General features: G+C 45.9%; 1 protein-coding gene across 1 annotated transcript in view; it reads right to left on the reverse strand.

Moving 5' to 3' along the window:
- Positions 1-476: 476 nt before the first annotated feature.
- Positions 477-21,865, reverse strand: part of LOC310772941 (interleukin-1 receptor accessory protein-like 1) — a gene marked incomplete at both ends in the record, with an annotated part of 502,589 nt that continues 481,200 nt past the window's right edge. The window contains 4 exons of the mRNA XM_083632894.1: positions 477-872; positions 5,138-5,487; positions 12,131-12,175; positions 15,486-15,656. Coding sequence (XP_083489020.1) covers positions 477-872; positions 5,138-5,487; positions 12,131-12,175; positions 15,486-15,656 — 962 coding nt within the window. The remainder of the gene's footprint in view (positions 873-5,137; positions 5,488-12,130; positions 12,176-15,485; positions 15,657-21,865) is intronic.

A 21,865-nucleotide genomic window follows, 5' to 3' on the forward strand; every position in this document is an offset into this window, starting at 1 on the left:
GCTACAAAGAATTAGAAAACATATGTACAGGACCCTGTATTCCTTGAGTTTCTGGGTAAATGATCGTAGGTGTTGGCTTGTGTTACGTGAGTTTATACAGGCATACAAAAATGCTTCTCCTTGCTTCTTTTTTTGTCGTTCAGTTTTGATAAAAGCTCTTATTGGACCACCAAAAAAAAGAGGAAAATAAAAGGAAATCTGCCACCACTACATTGTCCAGTGTGTTTGACCCCCTCCCTGGCCCTCCCTCCCTCCCTCCCTCCCTCCCTCCCTGCCTCCCTGACTCCCTCCCTCCCCGGGTTGTATCCTGGTGCAAATTCAACAGCAGCAAGTAGCTTTTAGTGCCATTTCGGGTCCGTCCGTCCCAAGCGCCGTCGCGGTCCTTCCGGAGCGCCCTCGCTCTCCGTCCGGAGCGCCCTCGCGCTCCGTCCGGAGCGCCATCGCAGTCCGAGTGCCAGCGGCGAGTCCCCAGCCTGTCACCAGATGACGCTGGATATGCTGGTCTCTCTGGGCAGCAGGGGCAGCATGGCGTTATTGGCGTGTCCCTGTTCCTCCAAGCTCTGCTGGCGCGGCGACTTGACCGGCGGCCTCTGTCCATTGAGGAGCGTCATGGGGATGTTGCAGTAGGTGTGCTGGTTGAGCGAGGAGAGCGGCGGTAGAGTGCCCCCTGGCGGCAGGTCGTAGTCATAGCTACGGTAATGTTGTGTGTAGTGTTTCTGCCTCAGCTGGGTGTGGCACGAGTTGTGGAACGTGGAGGAGCGCAGGTCCGGGTGCGCCGTGGCCATGGCGGTGGAGGTGGCTGCCGCCATGGAGATGGCCGACACGGTCTGCTGCAGCTCGCCGAACGGGCCCTGCTCGCTGACGTCCAGCACCTGCCGAGTATCGAGCGTCACGTTAATCTTTGCACAACTTAAAATACATAAAAAGTGACAGAAGACGACAAGTAGCCTCGTAAACAGTGCAAGGAGAGACAGGAAACCCCTATGCTTATTTAAAGGATAATTTGTTTTCTTATTCTCAGCTTTGTTTATGTTGTGCTGGTCACCCAGAACAGAAATCTCTGAAAATAAATAAGTACAGAGTTAGAATGTGCTGCGCAACGGCCTGGAACAGAGGCTGTAGCGGCATGCTGCAACCGTGCATGTACGTCCTATAAAAAGCTTATTTTCTGCCATGCATCAGCTCATATCCTTATTATATGATAGAGACAATGAGAAAATGTATTGAAGGCTGTATTGACCTTGCTGCAGCGTGTTCACCCTGTCTGTGTCTGCTGTCCGTCACATTGGTAGAGATAGAAGCTCATGTTGCCCCCGCTCTTCACCTTCTTCATAAAATCTATTGATGACATCTCGAAACAGTTTGGCGTATCCACATGCTCTGTAAATATGGTGAATAACCCTACAGTCAATGGAGTACCAATTTTTACCATCCAGGAAATCTCTGTACCTGAGGTCATTGACATAATTAGTGCTTTGAACAGCTCTAAGGCTAAAGATGTTTATGGTCTTAACACCAGCTTCTTGAAATTAAATAAAGAGACATTAGCGCCACCTATTATGCATCTAGTTAATTTATCCATTAAGTACTCAACCGTCCCAAAGGCATGGAAACTGGCCTCAGTTACCCCAATCTACAAAGCTGGTGATAAATCTGACATGAACAACTTCAGACCCATCAGTATTTTACCGATAATCTCTAAAATCATTGAAAAATGGGTCGCTAAACAACTTATAGAATTTCTTGAAACGAGCCAGACCCCCTTGCACCCCATGCAGTTTGGTTTTCGTCCACACCACTCAACTGACTCTGCTTTGGTCCTGCTCTTGGAGAAAATAAAAGGCTCCTTGGACAGGGATGGTTGTGTGGGAGCTGTGTTCCTCGATCTTAAGAGGGCATTCGACACCGTCAACCACAGTGTGCTCCTCTCTAAATTGTCCAGCTTCAATTTTTCTGCTGAGGCCATTAAATGGGTTGAATCATATTTGTCTCACCGGGAGCAGTGCACTGTGGTTGGCGGTGTCAGCTCCCCGTACCTGAGCTGTCCAGTAGGGGTCCCCCAAGGGTCAATTTTGGGCCCAATTTTCTTTTCCCTGTACATTAATGATCTTCCAGATTACTGTTTTAATGTAGATGTCCAGCTTTATGCTGACGACACAGTTATTTTCACAAGGGCTAAAAACCCAGTGGAGGCGGCACGTGTCCTATCTTCAGCTCTCTCTCATATTCAGGCATGGCTAACTAAATCTTGTCTCGTGCTGAATGCAAAAAAAACCGTTTGTATGTTCTTTTCTAAAAAAAACATTGCACCTTCGCGCTCCAATGTTTTCCTGGGGTCAGAGGAATTATCAGTAGTTAACGAGTTTAAATATTTAGGCGTGATGCTGGACTCCAATTTAACGTTCAGCAATCACATTAAAATGATCTCCAAAAAAATTAAATTCCACCTGTATAATTTCAGACAAATAAGGAGCTGTCTGTCCACAGACGCTGCGTTTTTATTTTTACACTCAATGATCCTTTCGCATCTGAACTATTGTATAACTAGCTGGTCGCTGACAGGAGTAACCATCCTCAAACCAGCCGAACTACTCTATAAAAAAGCCCTGAAAATACTAGATAAAAAACCCTTTTCTCATCACCACTGCCATATCTTACGTAAATATGGCATGCTAAGTTTTGAGAATTTTAGAAATTTCACCTCTGCCTGTCTAATATACAAAGTTCTACATGGACTGGCGCCGCCTCCTCTTGCTGACTTTATCAAATATCGTGCGACCGCCAATTCGACCCGTGTCACCCGGGCCATTACGAATAAGGTCTGTGAGGTCCCCTTTAGAAAAACTTCCTTTAGTCAGAAGACCCTATCCTTCATGGGAAGCACTCTCTGGAATAATCTACCTCCCTCGATCAGAGAATGCCCGAGTCTCGCCACCTTCAAAGGCCAGTTGAAAATATGGCTCAGATCAAACCAACAATGTGATCACAATTAACGATTTTGCCATGTTTTGCAGCATGCTCTGTGTGTTTTATTTATTTTATTTATTTTAGGTTTCACTAACCTTTTATACTATTAATTTTTTTCTGGTACTATTAACATTGTGTTTTAATCATTTTTGGTTTTACTAACTTTCTGTACTTTTAATCTTTGTTGTATTATTAATTTTTCTTTCACTTTCATGACTACATCAACCTGCCATGGGACTACAGGTGGAAACTAGCCCTTGGGCTACAACCTGGCATATTTACTGTACGGCTGTACTGTTCATTAATGTGTAAAGTCCCATTCTTTAAATAAATGAATCTGAAAATGAATCTGAATCTGTAATCTGTATCACGTTAGTCCGGCTCAAATAAAGACGGGCGGCCATCGAATTCAAATGCATCGTCCATATTCTCAAAATCAGATAAATATCAGCCTTCCTACGCTGTTTACTCAAAGAGAAACATGGCAGCTTGATCCACTGCAGCTGAACTCTCAGCTGTTCCCCGGATGTGGAAACTAGCAGACAGCAGGCTGAGAGAGGTCAATAGAGCGGCTCACATTTATGCCACTATCATATAATAAGGATATGAGCCGGTGCGTGGCAGAAAATAAGCTTTTTATCCACCTTATTTTTGGCGGCCATTTTTGCCTGATCTGCTGATGGGTGCTTCTTCCGGTGTGATCCTCCCAGCCTTGTTGCTGACAGCTTGACACCCGTCTGGGCGAACAGAGCAAATCACTAATCAGGTCCAGCTTGGCAAAAATCTCGTCGATAAATATCCGTTTAAGAGCGTTTAAAACCATTCATGGGTAATTGCCTGCTGTGGCCAATATTAACCATTTCGAGTAACAGTTTCCATACGGATCACCGGTGTTAGTTTGTTGTTTATAACGTGGCTATATTCATAACGTTTTCTATCTCGGATACGTTATTTCGAATCGCACATAGGTTACGCCAAACCCCACATAGGTTACGCCTCGAATCCCACATAAGTTACGCTAAAACGCACATACTTTACGCCTCGAATCGCACATAGGTTACGCTAAAACCACCACCGCAAAGCATGTAGGTTTCAGGACGAAACAGTCTCGAGCCACTTACGTTATCTGTAGAGCACAATATTCCTGGAATGCAAGTTTAACTAAACAGTTACATGTCCTCTGCATTCTACATAAAATTAAGATATTACGGGTTGTTTTATTTTGTATGTTACATACTTATTGACCAAGTTATGTTCAATTCAGCCAGGGTACAAGAGACTGAGTGTAGGCAGCCATCTTTTCAAATCAAGTAGAATACATTAGGAAATGGCAAGCTGCAGCAATAGTCACGTTAAACCGGACCTTGTACGCACAATTATTTTTTACAGTGGGGCATTCAAAAATAAGGTGGATAGGACGTACATGCACAGTTGCAGCATGCCCCTACGCCATGGCCTCTGTTCCTCGGTTCTGGGTGATCAGCACAACGCAAACCAAACTGAAAATAAGGTCCAGGTTGTAAAAAAACGGAATTCTCCTTTAAAGCCTCCAACTAAATAATGTTTCACAAAGTTATAGAAAAAAACAAAACACACAAATATTATACTGAAAATAATGACTACCGGTACATACAATTATCTCAAACCTACATGCCCTAAACTATATAGCTAATACTTTTTTTTACCCCCCCCCCCCCGGTTTACTCCATAATTGTATTTGGCCAATTTTCCCTGGTGTCCCGGTCGTTGCTCCACCCCCTCTGCCAATCTGGGCAGAGTTGTAGACTAGCACATGCTTCCTCTGATACATGTGCAGTCGCCAGCCTCTTCTTTTCACCTGACCACGTGGAGTTTCACCGGCAGCACGTAGACGCATGGGAGGATCACGCTATTCGCCCCAGTTCCCCCCCCTCCCAGGCGCCCCGACCGACCAGAGGAGGCACTAGTGCAGCGACCAGGACACATACCCTTAATCCAGCTTCCCACCCACCCACAGACACGGCCAATTGTGGCTGTGTGGACAACCAACCAAGGCAACACGGGGGCTCGAACCTGCGACCCTCGTGTCGGTAGGCAGGGAATCTACTGACGCACTACCCCGGACAGACCCTAATACTAACCTAAGAAAACCTCAAACTAACCCAAGACCCTAAAAGCACTGCTGCACCACCTGCTCGTGGGAGATGCTGAGAGGCTCCATGCTCTGCTTGAAGGGCATCTCGTACTGCAGCTGCTTCCAGAACTTGGAGCTGAGCTTGTTGCTGGATGGCCCACGCCACTTGATGACCGTGAGGGTCTTGATGGTGTGCTTGAGAGCCTCCACCTCCTGGTAGTTCATGATGCCGCGCAGCTCGGAGCACTCGATCAGGATGACCTTGATCTCGCCGGTCACCAGCATGTTGCGCAGCCGCGTCTCCAGCTCGAAGATGCTCCAGCCCCGCCGCACCACGTAGTTGGGCGTCATGACGATGATGAGGCGCTTGCTCTGGTCCACGCAGCGCGCCACGTCCTCGATGTAGGCTGCACGGACACACGGACAGACGCAGAGGAAGAAAGAGGGTGGACACAGCGAAAGGGAGGAGCATTACACACTCTGTTAATTTAGCAGAAATAGCAAGATTTAAAAAAATTATAACATGCACTAGTGATAAAAGCCTTTTTCTTTTTACAATTATATAACTTCTACATGCTTGTATAAATTCAATTGAGATCACAGTAACTGTACACGCATCTACACAGCTGACGGACGATGACGGCAACAACACATAAAGAACTCTCTTGGCCTGGTAGCCACTGGTTACCAAATTGGTCTCATTCAAAGGCAAAAAGACAGTTATTCCAGTCTGTATGGAAGTTGTGATTTGATTTTCTTAAAAAAGAAAAAGAAAAGTAGTATTTTTCTTCTCTTTCACTAATTACCTCCGCCAAGGAGGTTATGTCTTCGGTGCCGCTTGTCTGTTTGTGTGTTTCTGTTAGCAGGATTACAGAGAAACTACTGGGCCAATTTTCATGAAACTTTGTGGAAGGGTGTAGCACGGGCCAAGGAAGAACCCATTACATTTGGGAGTGGATCCGATCCAACTCACAAAATGTGCACATCATAGCAGACTGGACTATAATTGGCTTTGGAGGTCTGCGCTCTCCGAGTGCACCTCTAATTAAAACGAGTTTCTTCCATTATCCTAGGTATGAATGTTGTGTATATCATTTTTGTCTATAAAAGTGCTGCAGATACAGTATTCAATGTATTTATTAGTGCAGGAGGGAGTGAACGAGACACTAAGAGAAACAGGAGTGGGGATCACTTGTTTTAAGTGGTGCAGCCGCTTCTATGCGTGTCCGTTTGTAGCATGAGAGGGCAGGGCTACGGGAAAGGGGTCCTAGCTAGAGATAGGAAGGCCCTAGACCCTAGAGAGTCTGGATTTGAGGGGTGGGTAGAGGGAGTGGCTAAGAGGATGTGGTGGGGATAGAGACACTGCATGGAATAGGCAACGGCCATCACAGGGGAAATCTCTCCGTTCACTTCCATACACCAGCGTCATTTTCCTTGAATTAAACGTAGCTAAAAGCTGTTGTTGTGTGGTGGGCTGCGCAGACAACAAATGCAAAGGAAATCACAATTTTTTTTGTACCCCTTAGCAAAACAAGGAAGCCATTGAGAATTGGCGAGAAGAAAAATGTGGATCTACAGTAGCTGTCAATGAAGGAAGTTGGAGTGTTCATCTTCCGTATATATGATCTTTCTGTCTCAAGGAATGGGCGGGGCTAGGGAAAAGGAAGGTCGTAGAGATCACCGTTCTTGTACAGGTAAACAACACATCAGAAATAATGTGACAGCTTTTCCACAAAGCTTCTACACACCTGGGTGTGATTTAACGGACAGAAATCGATGCTTAAAGCAAAGACAAATACCTGTGTGCTTCAACGAGTGTCTCTACGCCAAAAGGTAGGAGGGGGAGCAGACTGTAAATAGTGTTCATGCCCCTAACGACGAGCTCTGCTGCTGCGGCCGTGCTCAATGTGATTTAGTGTTTCCCTACACCTGTCCTAGTGTCATGTCTGCTTTTAGCCTCTCCTGCCGCAGACAGAGACAGAGTGCCTCCTCAGCTAGACGGCCTTTACTGGGCTTCCCTTCCCAATCAAGCCTTATGCCCCTCCTGTGTGCGATATTTCTCCCCCCCCCATGATGGCGAAGGCATGACCCGCCCCTCTCTGCCTCTGATTGGCTGACAGCATCACCTTATGTTCAGACCTTACAGTGGGCCAAATTCTTCTGGGTCCCGTTAACACTTCCGGCGGTCACGGCGTAAAATAAGAGAGTTGTTTTTGTCGCAGACAGTGCAGGGGGTAAAATAAAGAACGTAGCCTACTACTTTGAGCCGGTACACAGCAAGCAAGCGAGTATCCACTGTTAGCCAGGTCAGATAACGTTATCGTCGACAATGACGAGCACTTTCTTGTAAAACATACCTGGACTCCAACAAAGAAAGCTTCAGATAGTTTTCTCTCCTCCGAGCGCTCGAGCCACTTACGTCAATAAGACGCGCAGACGTTAACGTAATTCCCTGGAATGCGAGACTTAACGAGCCAGTTACATGGCGTTGCATCCTTAGACATTGCCGTTTGCTTTTATTTGGTATGTTACATACAATTGGCCAAATTATTAGTTAATTCAGAGTTAGATGATATTGGAGCAGCCAGCCATTTTATTTTACTTTATTTTTAGCCGGAAGTCGTGACACGACCACACAACCGGGTCAAATGGGCGTGGCTACATAAGGTGAATAAGGGTCATCTAAGCCTTTGTTTGTGCAACAATCAATAAATCAACAAGCATGAGATGGCAGATGGCATCACCTTGTTTCCTCTGATTCATATTTCAATTCAAATACATGTCACTCCAATGAGCTTAAAGTTCACTGTAAATGCACATTGACCCTGTTTTTATATCACATTCTTTAATTTTTTTAAAGATGTGTCTATAGGCTACATACATACACTGAAGAGTAGTGGCAGCGTTATAAACCATAGACCACCAGACTATATTCAAAACAGAAAACACACAGTGGTGTCTTTCATGCAGGCTAGCAAGCGAAACTTATGTCTGTCTGACCCACTGAGTCTGACCACAGACTGTAGAAAGAGATGCAGGATAGCCAAGCGAATGTGATTGGATGAACGTTTGACGCTAGGCCAATCGGAGGCAGAGAGGGGCGGGTCATGCCTTCGCCTAGCCTTCGCCATCATGGGGGGAAAAATATCGCCCCCTGCGAGTGTGTGTGTGTGTGTGTGTGTGTGTGTGTGTGTGAAAGAGAGAGGTACAGTAGATGGGGAGAGCCAGAATCGGTCTTCCTCCCTCTCCCTCTGCGTTACAGTAGCAGCAGTAATAGAGAGACAGTGTGATAGTGTGCGTGTGCATAAGGAAATGTGCATATTAGGGCTGCAACTAACGACATTTTCATTATCGATTAACCTGCTGATTACTTTGTCGACCAATCGATTTTGGTCTATAAAATGTCGCAAAGTGCTGAAAAATGTCCACCACTTTTCCCCCAAAGCCAAGATGACATCGTCAAATGTCTTCTTATGTCCTGACCAACAGTCCACAAACCAAAGATAATCAGTTTACTTCAAGAAACCGGAAAATATTCACATTCAAGGAGCTGGAACGAGAGCATTTTAGTTTTGTTTTTTTTCTCTCTCGTAAAAATTGGTCTAAAATGAATAATCGATTATAAAAAAATAGTTTGGCGATTAATTTCCTTGCGAATGACGTCTTGCTTAGTCGACTAATCAAGCGAACAAATGCTGCATGTGGTTTGTCTTCTCTGTCCTCCTCTCCTCCTGCATGCCTCCATGCTGTACGAGCCAGGTTGAACTCAAACGGCCCCGTTCTCTCATGTCCCGGGCCGGCCGGGGCCCGAGGCTTAGAGGAGGCAGAGACCTGATTATAGTGAAGTCGTCCGTTACTCCAGCATGACAGCTCAATCTCTCCTCTGTTTGCTAATTGGGCCTCATGCGGCAATTCACAGCTATGCCGACTCTAGCTAATACAACCAATTCAACCAATCTAGCAAAAACTCACGTTTTTCCTCAAAAAAGGGTTATTCATCGCGTCTTGAACGGAACAAATGAGAAGGCGAGGTCAGGTCATTAACTAATGAGGAGTGGTTTCACTTTACATTTTCAATTGATTAAATTGAAAGTAAATTGACCCTGACCCTCCTTCCCCTGGGGGGGTGCTGTGTGGTAGCCTAACACTTTATGGCTCGATATTAAATCCTCCCTGCAGAGGTCCTCGCAAACAAAGTCATTGTCGTCCATTTAAAAAAGGCCCCCGGCTTCGCCCTGATCCCCTGCCTGCTGCACATCTCACCTGCGTTTGGCTGCCCCGCCCCCGACACATCTCACCTGTAGCAAAGTCGGACATTTAAGGCCGTTTCACACTGGTGCGGATTTTCACGCGAATATTCGGCACGGACATTTGCAACAAAATGTTTTAATGAGTTGCAATTGAACCTTGCACACCGAGGCGGAACATTCGTGCGGGGGTTTATTTTTCCGCACGGACTTTGACTTCGGCGGATTTTCGGATGCGGCAAGATACGTTTGACCAATGAAATCCTTTATTTACAACTGACGTCACATTGTAGTATGGAGCTGCGCTGCTGTTTGGCATGGTGATGATTCAATTTGTGTTCATAGCCTACTGTAACGTTACAGGCTATCTGCCTTCCTAGCGTGAACGTCCCCCCCAGTTTCGTCGTTTGTTTACAAACACTGATCCCTCGTATATCGTGATTTTTTTAAGCAAAATACGGTAAACAAAATAAATTACATGAAAATGCTCACCTCAAACACACTGCCAGTCGATAGGTTTGCGGTAGTTTGTGTGTTTCCTCATTATGTGAGGGGCTATCATCCCCAACAGAGCCTCAAATTGCTCAACTCCCATTCTGAAATACTGCCTGAACCGACTGTGATACCGGCGCAGCTCCTGGACCAGCTGATGAAACTCGCCATGTTCTCTGCGCCTCTCTAAAATTGGGTGAACCCAGAACCTTCTTTTCCTCTTTCTCGTTTGTTTTCTCAGCAAAATGAGGAGCAGGTCGTCATCACTGCTACTACTACTGCTTGACTCCATCGTGGTCTCTGCTCACTGTTTTTCCGCAGACGGAAAATTAACGTGGGAATGCGAATAATTCACACCCGCACCTGTGTGTATAGTTTGCAATGCGGAAAATCCGCACGAAATATCGCATCGCATTTCGCAACGCATTCCGCACCGCACCAGTGAGAAACGGCCAACTTCCCCTTCAAAGGGCGTCTGGGTAGTGTAGCGGTAGATTCCCTGTCTACCAGTATTCAGGGCTGGGCAATATATCGATGTCATATTGATATCGTGATATGAGACCAGACATGGTCTTAGATTTTGGATATCGTGATAGCGTGTTATGCCACGAGTATTGTCTTTTCCTGGTTTTAAAGGCTTAGAGTAAAGTGATGTCATTTTCTACCAGACTGTTCTAGCTGTTCTATTATTTGCCTTTACCAACTTGGTCATTGATTATATCCACATTACTGATGATTATTTATCAGAAATCTCATTGTGTCAATATTGTATGAAAGCACCAATAGTCAGGGAGGGAAACCTTGTCTTTGCATTTTATTTCGATCGCAATCTTGTTTTAATAAAAGTGCTTGTGACATCTCACTTACAACTGAACATTTAGCCCACTTTGTAGAAAATACCAAGATATATTATCATGTATGGCCATTCAGCCTAAAAACACAGAAATATGATTTTTGGTCCATTTCGCTCAGCCCTAATACTGTAGTACTATACATTATGTAAAATACATCTTGGTGGTTTCTCCCCTGGCTTTTACAAGCCGGACCAGGTTGTATAATTATGACCAACTGGGAATTTCAGACTTCCGACTTTGAATGGCAAGCAGCATAAACAACCTGCTCAAAATCAATCACTTCTTCCACCAGGAGTGACTCTAGTTGGTTCCCATAGAGAAACAACCAGGATTCAAATTAGAGGCTGGGGAACTTAAATTCAAACTGTACTGGGCCACAGCTGAACTAATCTAAGATAGGAAATAACTTTTCTATGTCGATGGGATAAAGGTGAGAATTCACTGTCATTCATGTGATCCAAGACAGGACAGGGTCAAATCGCTTGATCTGAACTCAACATTCCGATCGTTTTCTGCTGAAGTCACAACTCTATATTGTGCTGTCAATCAGACCTGGGCAAAAGCGGGCCTCGTTTACACTTGGCAATAACATGCCTCTCTTATGCGGATTGTGTGCCGACATGATTTAGCTGGATTACATTCGCACCTGACAGTGAAGGGGCATTCCAGTACACACAGTGAAATTGGATTTCTCTTTCCCTCACAAAATGCTGCTGGATTTGATGCATTTTTGTTCTAACTTAAATACAACTGCTCGCGCAGGGGGAGGCATGTTAATGCCAGGTGGGAAGGCAATCAAAGTGTTTGCAAATATTTGTTGTTTGTTTGTTGGTGGGATTTTCACATGCATGTACATGTAGCAATAAATATCAGAAAATGTAGACATGAGAAAACGTGAAAAACAACTTGGAAGATACTGTAATTGATATAACTGAAAGCTTATCTGAATTGTCTTTATGCAGTAAACCCCACCCATCTGGTTCCCTGAGCCGGTTAAAAGACACACCAAGCATTTTTTTTTATTATTATTTTTCTCCAAAATTGTACATGGACAATTTCCCCCCGCCCTGCTGCCCCAGTCGCTGCTCCACCCATCTGGGGAGAGCCGTAGACTAGCACCATGCTTCCTCTGACACACACGCAGTAGCCAGCCGCTTCTTTTCACCTGACAGGGGGAGCTTCACCGGCAGGACGTAGCACGTGGGAGGATCCCGCTATTACCACCAGTTCCCTTCCACCCCGACCAGGCACCCCGAACGACCAGAGGAGGCGCTAGTGCAGCGACCGGGGCGCACGCCAAGCATTTTATGGGACTACTATTTAATCTAGGTCAATGCAGCTGTGAATGAAATGACTCTGACTTGATTAGAAAATCACAGGCCAGCAGGTGGTGCTGCTGACAAGTGTTAGAAATCTGGGGGTGGGGGGGGGGGGGGGGGGTGGTTGGGGGGGAGTACCTCTAAGTAGTCTTGTGTCATCCTGGAAATGATCATTGGTGAAACCTAAACATAGATATTTACATTCAAAGTATGATCAAGAGACTTGCAGAAAAGCATTCAAAACAGTTTTGTCAAAGTAGGGTGGGGAGAGGGGAGGGGAGGGGGGGGGGGGGACATTGCTCTGGCATAAACTGTGTTTCTCCATTGGCGATTGCAAAACAATAATAGCGTTGACCAGTTTATTCCGGTTTAATATGGGATATGTAGCATAAAAAGCCAAGCAAAAGGCTCCAGCCTCGGAGGAAAGAGCTGGGCCAGGTTTTACTGTCGCTGCCGCCGGCTATTAAGAAGTGCTGGATGTGCAGTAAATACAACAAATTTGTCACGGTGACGAGACGCCCCGCCATTTAAAAAAACCATCCAGCAGAGAATAAGTGACTTATCAGCAGCAGCTAAGGAGTGGGACTGTAGACAGTCGGAAAGGCAGCAACGGCCAAACTCGCTCCATCTATAGCTGTGGATTATGTTTGAGTGTAGCTCGTGCTACAATGCTTAATGCATTCCCAATGGAAACGAAATGTTTATACATAGAGAGACAGCAAGATAGCTGCGGCGCTCAAATGGTTGAGGCAGACACACGTTAGTCGTTTTTTATGCCCCCCCCCCCCCCCATATTACAACAGTCCCCCGCATCAAGCACATAATCACAACAGGGGAATCAGCTTATAACCGTGGCACAATGCCATTGGAGAGGAACATACTGTAATTGGTAAATGCGGTGTGTGTGTGTGTGTGTGTGTGTGTGCGTGTGTGTGTGTGCAGGGAGACGGGCAGATGCAAGTATTCAAATCAAGGCTAATAACGTAATGATATTATCAAACTCATCCGATCAGTCTGATGAGTTGATCAAAGATAAGCACAGGGCATGGGCATGGTGAAGGAACGGCTCCATTAGAGACACACTGTGGTGAGACATGCGTTCGTGTGCATACATGAAGAGCTGTTGGATGGCACAGCTGACATCATTACAAGGCGACATGCAGAGAGGTACAGTTTAAGTGGAGCTGGATCTGTGCCACATAATAACAGGCTTTGGTTTCCCCCCCCCCCTAATTACGCTGCACATGTAGATTGGGCTATTAAACCTCCCACAGGCTTTACATAGTGGAGATAATGCACTTTAAACACTTCAAAACTTCCACAACCGCCTAGCAACTCCAGACTCTTCCTCTGGGAAGAATTTAAAGGGTAGGTTCACCTAAAAATGAAAATTCAGTCATTATCTACTCTCATTATCTACTCAAACCCATGCCGGTGGTGGGAGGACAGGTGAAGTTTTTTTTTTGTCCACAAAACATTCAAGGAGTTTTCCAGGGAAATAGAGTTACAGCATTATCCTGACCTAAACAATTGAAGTGATTGGTGACCAACTTTCAAACATAAGAAAAAAAACATACTGCTCGTCTGGCGTAATCCAAGTCTCCAGAAGCACCCAAGTTGACTTGACAAGATTTCATTTACACCCTGTTTTTAGTCACGTCAGTGTTTTCATGTTCACGTTCAGTTCACGGCTAACAGTGAAGATTTCAGCTAAAACAGGGTGTAATCGTGCATTCCTTTATAACTGGGAACTGGTAATCTTACGACTTCAAAGGTCATGAGCTGGGACGGTGACGTCACCAGAGCTGGTATTTCCCATTCCAAACTCGTAGGAGCCTCAGCAGCCCCGACCTCAAAAATCCAAGATGGTTATAATCGTAGTAATGTTGTTTAGCACTTCTGTTTTGTTTGCGTCTCATTAAATCAGCTGTACACACAGCACTGCCTAACATCTATCTGTGTGGACATGAGGCTGCAGTGTTTGTACGCGCAAAATGCAGCGAAATGCCATGTTATCAATGAACAGTGAACTTCCCAGCTGAAGTTTTCTGCAAATGGAATGCTAACAAAACGGATGTGACATCATTTAGCCTCCACATCCCAGTTATTCTGCGATAAAGGAACGCACAATTAATGACAAGTTAATTTTGCATCTCGGGGAGATTTGGATTATGCCAGATGAGCAGTATGGAGGCATTTTATGTTCATCCCCCCTTTTTACACTTGAAAATGAGTCACCATTCACTTCAGTTGTTTAGGAGAATGCTGCAGTTCTGTTTCACTGTCGACTAAAAACTTCACCCGGCCTTCCACCAACATGGGGGTGAGTCGATAATGACAGCATTTTCATTTTTGGGTGAACTTATTCTTTCTAAAGATCAAAATAAAGGAGTTGCACTTTTCTTTCTTACAATTTACAGTAAGGAAGCAAGCCTTCGCAGAGCCAGAATAGAGCCATATGTAGGGCAGGAAGGGCTGGAGGGGTTACACTCAAAATCTAATTTCTTACAGAAGACTTTTTTTATTTTTTTATTTTTTACAAAATTAAAAATGGTTAAACGGTAGAGTTAGTCACACCCAGAAGCGTAATCTGGCAGAGTTATTTTACTATGACTCCCCCTGAGCTCCAACAGCCCGGCTGTGACTTGAATAATGCAATTATCATATAAGCGGTTTTGGAATGTGATGAGTGTGACCACTATCCTACAACTGAAACACATTTCTTTATTAAGATGCTACATATTGTTACGTGTAATCACTCTAAAGTGATGTACGTCCTCCCTACATGTTAGTGAACCACTAACAAAACAAAACTTAGGGGTTCTTCAGGGGTGCTGCTAGGAACCCCGGGGTGCTTCAAAGATCCAAAACACGTTATGGTGCCTTGAATAGCCCCATGGAAGGCGGGTTTCTTCTAAGTACTTTTAGACGACTCTTACACTTTAAGAGTTATAGACTGGCAGAATTTGCATACAGGTATGGACCGGATTTTCTACTTTTGTCTCTTTGTCTCTGGGTGCCATCTTGGCCCCCAGTGCAAGTTTGACATTTAGCGTTCATAAATGTGCCACATGTTAAATCTGAAATAGGTATGCTAACTGTGTATATGATTGCTAAGAAACAATACTGATGACTGATGATTGTTATCATTAGCTAAGAACCGAAAGAAATTAAATAAATCCCCCGCGACACCATGAAATTGTAAGTTCATACTGAAGAACCCCTACTAAATCCACTTCAATTCAGCTAATGGCTAGAACACATTTCATAATTCTCTTAGATTAGAAAAATCGACGGCCATGTTTATCAGTCTTAGTCACAGCACGACACAGTAGATGCATGATGAAAAGAAACGGCGAACAAAGCACATCACCGATGCCAAGTGAGTGACAGCAGCAGACACGGGCAAGACAGCGGTGACAAAAGACATTGGACACAAGGTGAGATGGCCATGAGAGAGAGAGAGAGAGAGAGAGAGAGAGAGCGAGCTTACTTCCTGTGGGGATCAAGTCCCTGTCTGGAATGAAGAGTTTATACCCATAGTGCTTCTCCAGGACGTCGGGGAGGATCTCCAGGGCAAAGCGCTCCTCCTCCCGCGTCTCCTGGCTCCACTGGTCCGGGTCCACCTTGGTGTAGGACAGGTAGGCGTCGTAGTCCTTGTTATCTGCAGGCGGAGGGAGAGAGAGAGAGAGAGAGAGAGAGAGAGAGAGAGAGAGAGAGAGAGAGAGAGAGAGAGAGAGAGAGAGAGAGAGAGAGAGAGGTATACGTCAAGAGAGACCGTTTTATATAGCGTTTCATAATCCTATCCCCTGCTATTGAGCTCGTGCAGAGAAAGTAAACTAATAAAGCCTTGCTCTCAGTACATTGAATCAGAGGAAGTCTCCCAGCTTTTTCATGCTCCCTCCAATTGGCCATTTACACCTGGCACTAACATGCATTTTCTGTGATCAGATTGCCATCATGATTGTGCTTGACCACAAAGTACAGGTGTAAACGCCCCCAAGACACATTGAGGACAGATTGCGATCTGATCGGCCAAACCATCTCCGGAGGTCAGGTGGTCAGGGACACATTGTGACCACATTGAACACAATGTAAATGCAATGCATCCTCTTAATCCACATACAAACAGTCACCACTGTTTATCTGCTACTCTATGCTATGGAGCTTGCCTGATCCGATCGCAATCGGATCTCAATGTGGACACACTGGAGACACATATTAATACCAGGTGTAAATGTAATCAGGTTAATGTGGTCAAGCACTCTCCATTTGCAATCTGATCACAGAAAACACATGTGAGTGCCAGGTGTAAATGGTCTCTATGGTGTTTTGCAAAAAAGGAGCTTCCAAAACCTTTCCCCGTCCATTAAATACTCATATTTCTACACGGCTTTTCTGCTGTATGGTGAAAGCAGAGGATTTAGAGACAATGTTTCCTGCTTCGGTCATCAAAGTGTGCCTCATGCGCTCACAATATATTTTCACGCCGGTGTACAGGCCGGCGAGCCATTTAACCTCTAGGAGACTTCATCATAATGTGGCAAAACAAGATGCTACCTTGCTAGCTGCTTGCCTACTGCTGGCAAAACAAATTAGACTCTGGGCCGTCTGCTGGGCCAAGCTAACGGGCCGTGGCGACCCGCCGGGCCGTCGCGGGGCGCGGCTCCATCACACACATGAAAGACTTGATGATAGATCTGAAAGGGCTGAGCCGAGTAGAGGGAGTCCAAAGCGAGAAGCGAGGGCGGGGCGTTCTTCCCAGAAAAGGAAATGCAACAAACAGGGAGGAGAAGATAACAGCAGTTTTTGTCTCTGGCTTGGCTAAATCCATGCTGCGGGCCTTGGGGCTCAATTCAGATGTTTTTTTTTTGCTCAGATCCGGCTTCTTTTGGCCGTTCACATTAATTTTTGGAAGTGACCCATATCCACCGCGTCCTAATGGCTCTCACTGCTGGGTTTACCACCCAAAATACGCTCAAGTTAATTGCAAAAAGCATGTGATATTCAGCCATGGCCACTTTGGTAATTGGAGTCTTTTGCCTCCTTGAATTTAACTTTGAGACTCTTGTTTTTTTCTTTCTTCTTCTTTGGCACTGTAGCCAAGTTCTGTTGTGGCCCCAGTTTTCAATTTTTCTTGCAATTTTTTCCCGAACACAGGTCGATCACGACGGTTCCCTACTAGTTTTGTTTGAATGGAGGCATCTCACCAAATACTAACTACATTTGTGACCTCGCTGTCTCCCCGCTGGCTGCTTTAGTCCTCCATGTTTTTACAGTCAAATGGACGCAGTTATGATGACAGTGATCTAGCCCATGGAGAATGATGTAACAACCAGAGACTGTATAGTCACATGGCCATGGATCACATACAGCATGTACTGTACCAGGTTTATACGAACACATACGGATGTGGCACAAATCAGAAATGAAAAAATCAGATTCTATGGGCCCTATTGAGGCGTGTCCAGGTCCACTTTTGCTAGTTACACAATGCACAATCTGGTGGCAAAGGGGTTGTATTAATTAATCATAATTAATTCATATAGATCATCATAGCAAGTACATTATCCTATTTGTCTACTTTGCACCATAGCCTACCATTGTGTGTGTTTGAGAGAGAGAGTGAGAGAGAGAGAGAGGGAGAGAGAGAGAATGAGAGAGAGAGGTGCATCTTACTATTTGAATAATGCATCCTTTAAATAGCAGAAAAACACTGCACCAGATTTGAGACGTTTTTGTTGGTCAATGGTGCAGTCGCTTTCTGCTGCCTCAAGATAACAATGTGACGCCTGACCATAGAGACAGTCGGCATGTGTGGGAACGCCCACAAAATGTTATACGGCTGGCGCGCGAGTGGGGTAAAACCACCCATATATCTCAATGGGCTGACTCACCAAAGGAAGGTGCTGCGGCTCTAACTACAGTTTTGGGGATTCTAGAGCAGAACACAAGACGTCTGCTCACATGTGCGTTTACTGCGGTGGTTGAATCTCTGATCGTGTCTGCCTGGGCTGGGCTAGCACTAAATTCTAACTTTGCTGAATGGATAGAACGGGAGATTTACCCCACCCTGACCACGCCCCCAGCCAGGCTGAGCCAGCTAACCCAGCGTCTATGACGAGACATCGCCTCAACCTATAGAGACACTGTGGAGCGCGTCATCATTCAGAAAGCATGCCCAACACGGGGGAAAACACAAACGCCACATTCATGTGCTCCTCGGATATATCGGATTGACCAGGGGTGACGTGTTAATTACGACAGGACGCCGTTCAAGTGCTCTTGGTCGGAAAGAGCAACAAACATGGACACTTGTTTTCTCGGGGCTGGTGTTTTCTTACTAAAAGCAAGAAGTGGCTCATTATGGTAGCTACATAGGCCATAATGTGCAACTACTACAAATAAATGATAGCTACTATGGACAAAGTAACAAAATATCTCACTTTTTACAGTCAATTGGTGCCACGGACTCCATACTTCCCGCCATTGTTGTAGTCCTGAATCCTCATGCAACGTCGGAAACTCATGTAGCATCGAAATCTCAGAAATTCCCACTGGTAAATACAACATTGAAGGGCCGTTCATGTGCTCACAACTCATAAATACGGTAAATCCGATATATCCGAGGAGCACATGAATGCGGGAAAAGGACCACAATACCGCGCCAACTTCTAGCAAAACAAACAACGGCTAACCGGGCGAACAAAGGAACTCAGATAGCCTACAGATAGTTTTACAGATATCTAGGAGGAACTGTCTAGTGTCAAATAATGAGACGTTGTGTGCGTTTACTTAATTTATTTGAACTGCGAACGAGACGTGAGCAGATCACGTTTGTCTGCTGACTTTGTGCTTCCCAATCCTGGCGTTCTCCTATGTCACGTGTTGCACACAAAGATGATATATACGGAAGATGAACACTCCAACTTACTTCATTGACCGCTAGATCCACATTTTTCTTCTCAACGGCTTCCTTGTTTTGCTCGGGAGTACTAAAAAAACTTGAATTGGTGTTTTTTTTTTCCCCTTTTGTTGTCTGCGCAGCCCACCACACAACAGCTTTTAGCTATGTTTCATTGAAGGAAAATTACGCTGGTGTGTATGGAAGTGAATGGAGGGCTTTCCCCCGTGATGGGTGTGGCCTATTTCATGCAGTGTCTCTATACCTCATATTAAGAGCAACATGGGCGCGCAAAGATGGGTGCAAGTAGGCCTGGCCTACATTTTTAAACACCGTGGTGGGCGCCGGGTGTGAAAATGACAACCACGTCGGTCGGGGAAAATAGCGATGACGCTTGAGACGAAACCCTACCGCAGGTGTTTTGATCTATCCCTCCACACTGCACCAAAAACATCAGATCTGTGGCACACAGAAGAAGGGAAAAACACTCGGGAGAGTTTCAGCTGCAGTTCTCCGCCTCAGGTAAACTCATCAGAGGCAGGAGAGGGGCGCGCAGCGCGGCGTTCCTCTCTCCATGACCCTGGAGACAACGCGCCATCCGCAGCCGCTCTCCCTACATAGTGCCCACCTGCAGTGCCATGAGCGGCCATGACACCCTGCTTTCAAGCCGTCAACACAAACACACAGAAGAGGAGGGGAGGAGAGGGGAGAGGAGAGGAGGGGGGATTCCGACGATCAATTCTCACTCCGGCATGCCATCTTTCTACCTTTTAATACGCGTCTCCATTTTACGCTCCTATCTCTCCGCCTGCCTGTCTCTCTCTCTCTCTCTCTCTCTCTCTCTCTCTCTCTCTCTCTCCAGGCACCGCACTACCACACCGTCAACAAGATCCATTCATTTTCCAGTGGGTAATCTTGATGTTTGGCAAGCTGCCCCGCGCGCTATGATTCACTGTTCTTACATGACACCATGTAATTAATCTAATTCATTTTTATAACATGCAATTCATTTTACAACATCGGGGAGATGTAAAAAAAAAAAATTGAAATGTAACCCCCCGTAATCACTTGGTATAACCAACTCCGAGGCTCATATTCTATTTCACTGCGATATAAATCTTGCCCTCTCTCTCCTCCTCTCTGGTATCTTCTCCTTTTAAAAGAAAGCCGTGTAGGCAGATCAAGGGCTATTTTAGTGGAGCTGATTCACTCGTCTGTGGAGAGGGAGAGAGAGGGAGAGAGGGAGTGGGAGAGAGAGAGAGATGAGAGAGGGAGAGAGAGGGAGATGAGAGAGGGAGAAAAGGAGAGAGAGAGAGAGAGATAAGAGAGAGAGAGGAGAGAGAGGGAGAAGGCATGCGGGGGTGAATCTCCAAGGCGCGATGACCCTCTCCTCTCGCACCGTTTTGAGGAGTCTCTCCCTCCACTGCTGAGGAGCGCCGAGGTGTATCTGAACACCTCCGAAACCGCGCGTCCTCCTCCTCCGCTTCCCACGCACCGACTGTGCCCAGGGAGCGGCCTGACTGACGCATCCCGCGCAGCGAAATGTACACGCGGTGTGCGCGGGGAGCCCACGGTTTCCCACGGTGAACTTTTGAACTTGCGGTGGAGAGCGCCCAGGAGGCGTAATCTCTGGGATATCTCTGGGCTCCATTATGTTGAATGGAGAGTGGATTAGAAGGCAACATACGCACTGAAGCACACGGGCCTGACTGCTAACGAGCTCATGTTTTCCTTTCTCTCTCTTTTTTTTTTACCACATTGTTTTGTTTTCCCTTATTTAATTTAGCGGTAAGAATGTGGCTCTGCATCAGAGAATAGGAGGCAGACTGCTGAGATAATGGAATTAAAGCCTTTTTCTTGTTTTGCGCCTTGATTTTGATTGATTTTCTGTGCTCCCCTTATTGAATTTACACATTTTCAGCATGTAATATTAAGGCCTATCGGACTTTTCTTCTAATCATAATTGAGTTATCCACATGTTCACCAGCCTTGAACGTTTGCTTTATGCTTGTGTGGTGTTTGTTTTTCATTTGATTCAATATTCATCAATTGATTGCATTTAGATAGCGGGGGGGGGGGGGGACTTAACTCAACCGCCCACCGTTGTGTGGCACCTGCCTCGGTGATGCACGGCGACCAGCTTGGCCTGTACGCTCACACCATATATCACGGTGGAGAGTTGACGACTGAATGTGCCAATTAGATAACGAGGGATGATTAGGTGGCCATGACGGAAGGAACGCCTGTGTGGGGAATTTAGCCGGGGCCCCCGGGGGTTACACCCCTACTCTTGCGAAGAGTGCCCATGGGATCTTTAATGGCCACAGACAGTCAGGGCCTCGGATTAACGTCACTCACAGGACAGAGTCCCTGTCTCTGCCCTGGGGCATTGGGGATGTTATTCATGAGACCAGAGGTAACAGCACCTCCTACTGGTCCTCCAACACCACTTCTCACCACACCAAGCAGTCTCCCATCCAAGGACTGAACTCAGCCACACCTCTGCTTAGCTTCCCCAGCAAGCCAGCGATGTCATGCAGAATGCAGTGTTTAACAGTTTGTCAAGCTGCTCTGTCATATCTTTGATGCCCAATACCTCAGAACTGCACTCTACCCAGATGAAACACGTGATTTTATTTGATTTTAATTCCTTTTTGATAAAAGATGAGTGGCTAATGAGCAGCCAAAATATGCAAATGAGCAGGGATGCACCGCACTCTGCACTCTCATAATTCCACGGCCCCCTGACGACAGTGACACTCTTATTTAGGGCGGAGCGCGGATGAGTTCCCGCCTCCTTGACAAGCCCGCGCCGCTGCTGTCATCACGCAGCCTATTATTGATTCCATGACGCCCACACAATGTGACAAGTGAGTAGTCTTTAACGAAAGGCCGCCGCTGACAAGCGGCTGACAGGCCATCATGTTGGTACGTACAGCAAACCGTATACAGTTTTACATCCGTGGGAC

Source organism: Poromitra crassiceps (assembly GCF_964638095.1).
Source record: "Poromitra crassiceps genome assembly, chromosome: 3".
Lineage (NCBI taxonomy): Eukaryota > Metazoa > Chordata > Actinopteri > Beryciformes > Melamphaidae > Poromitra > Poromitra crassiceps.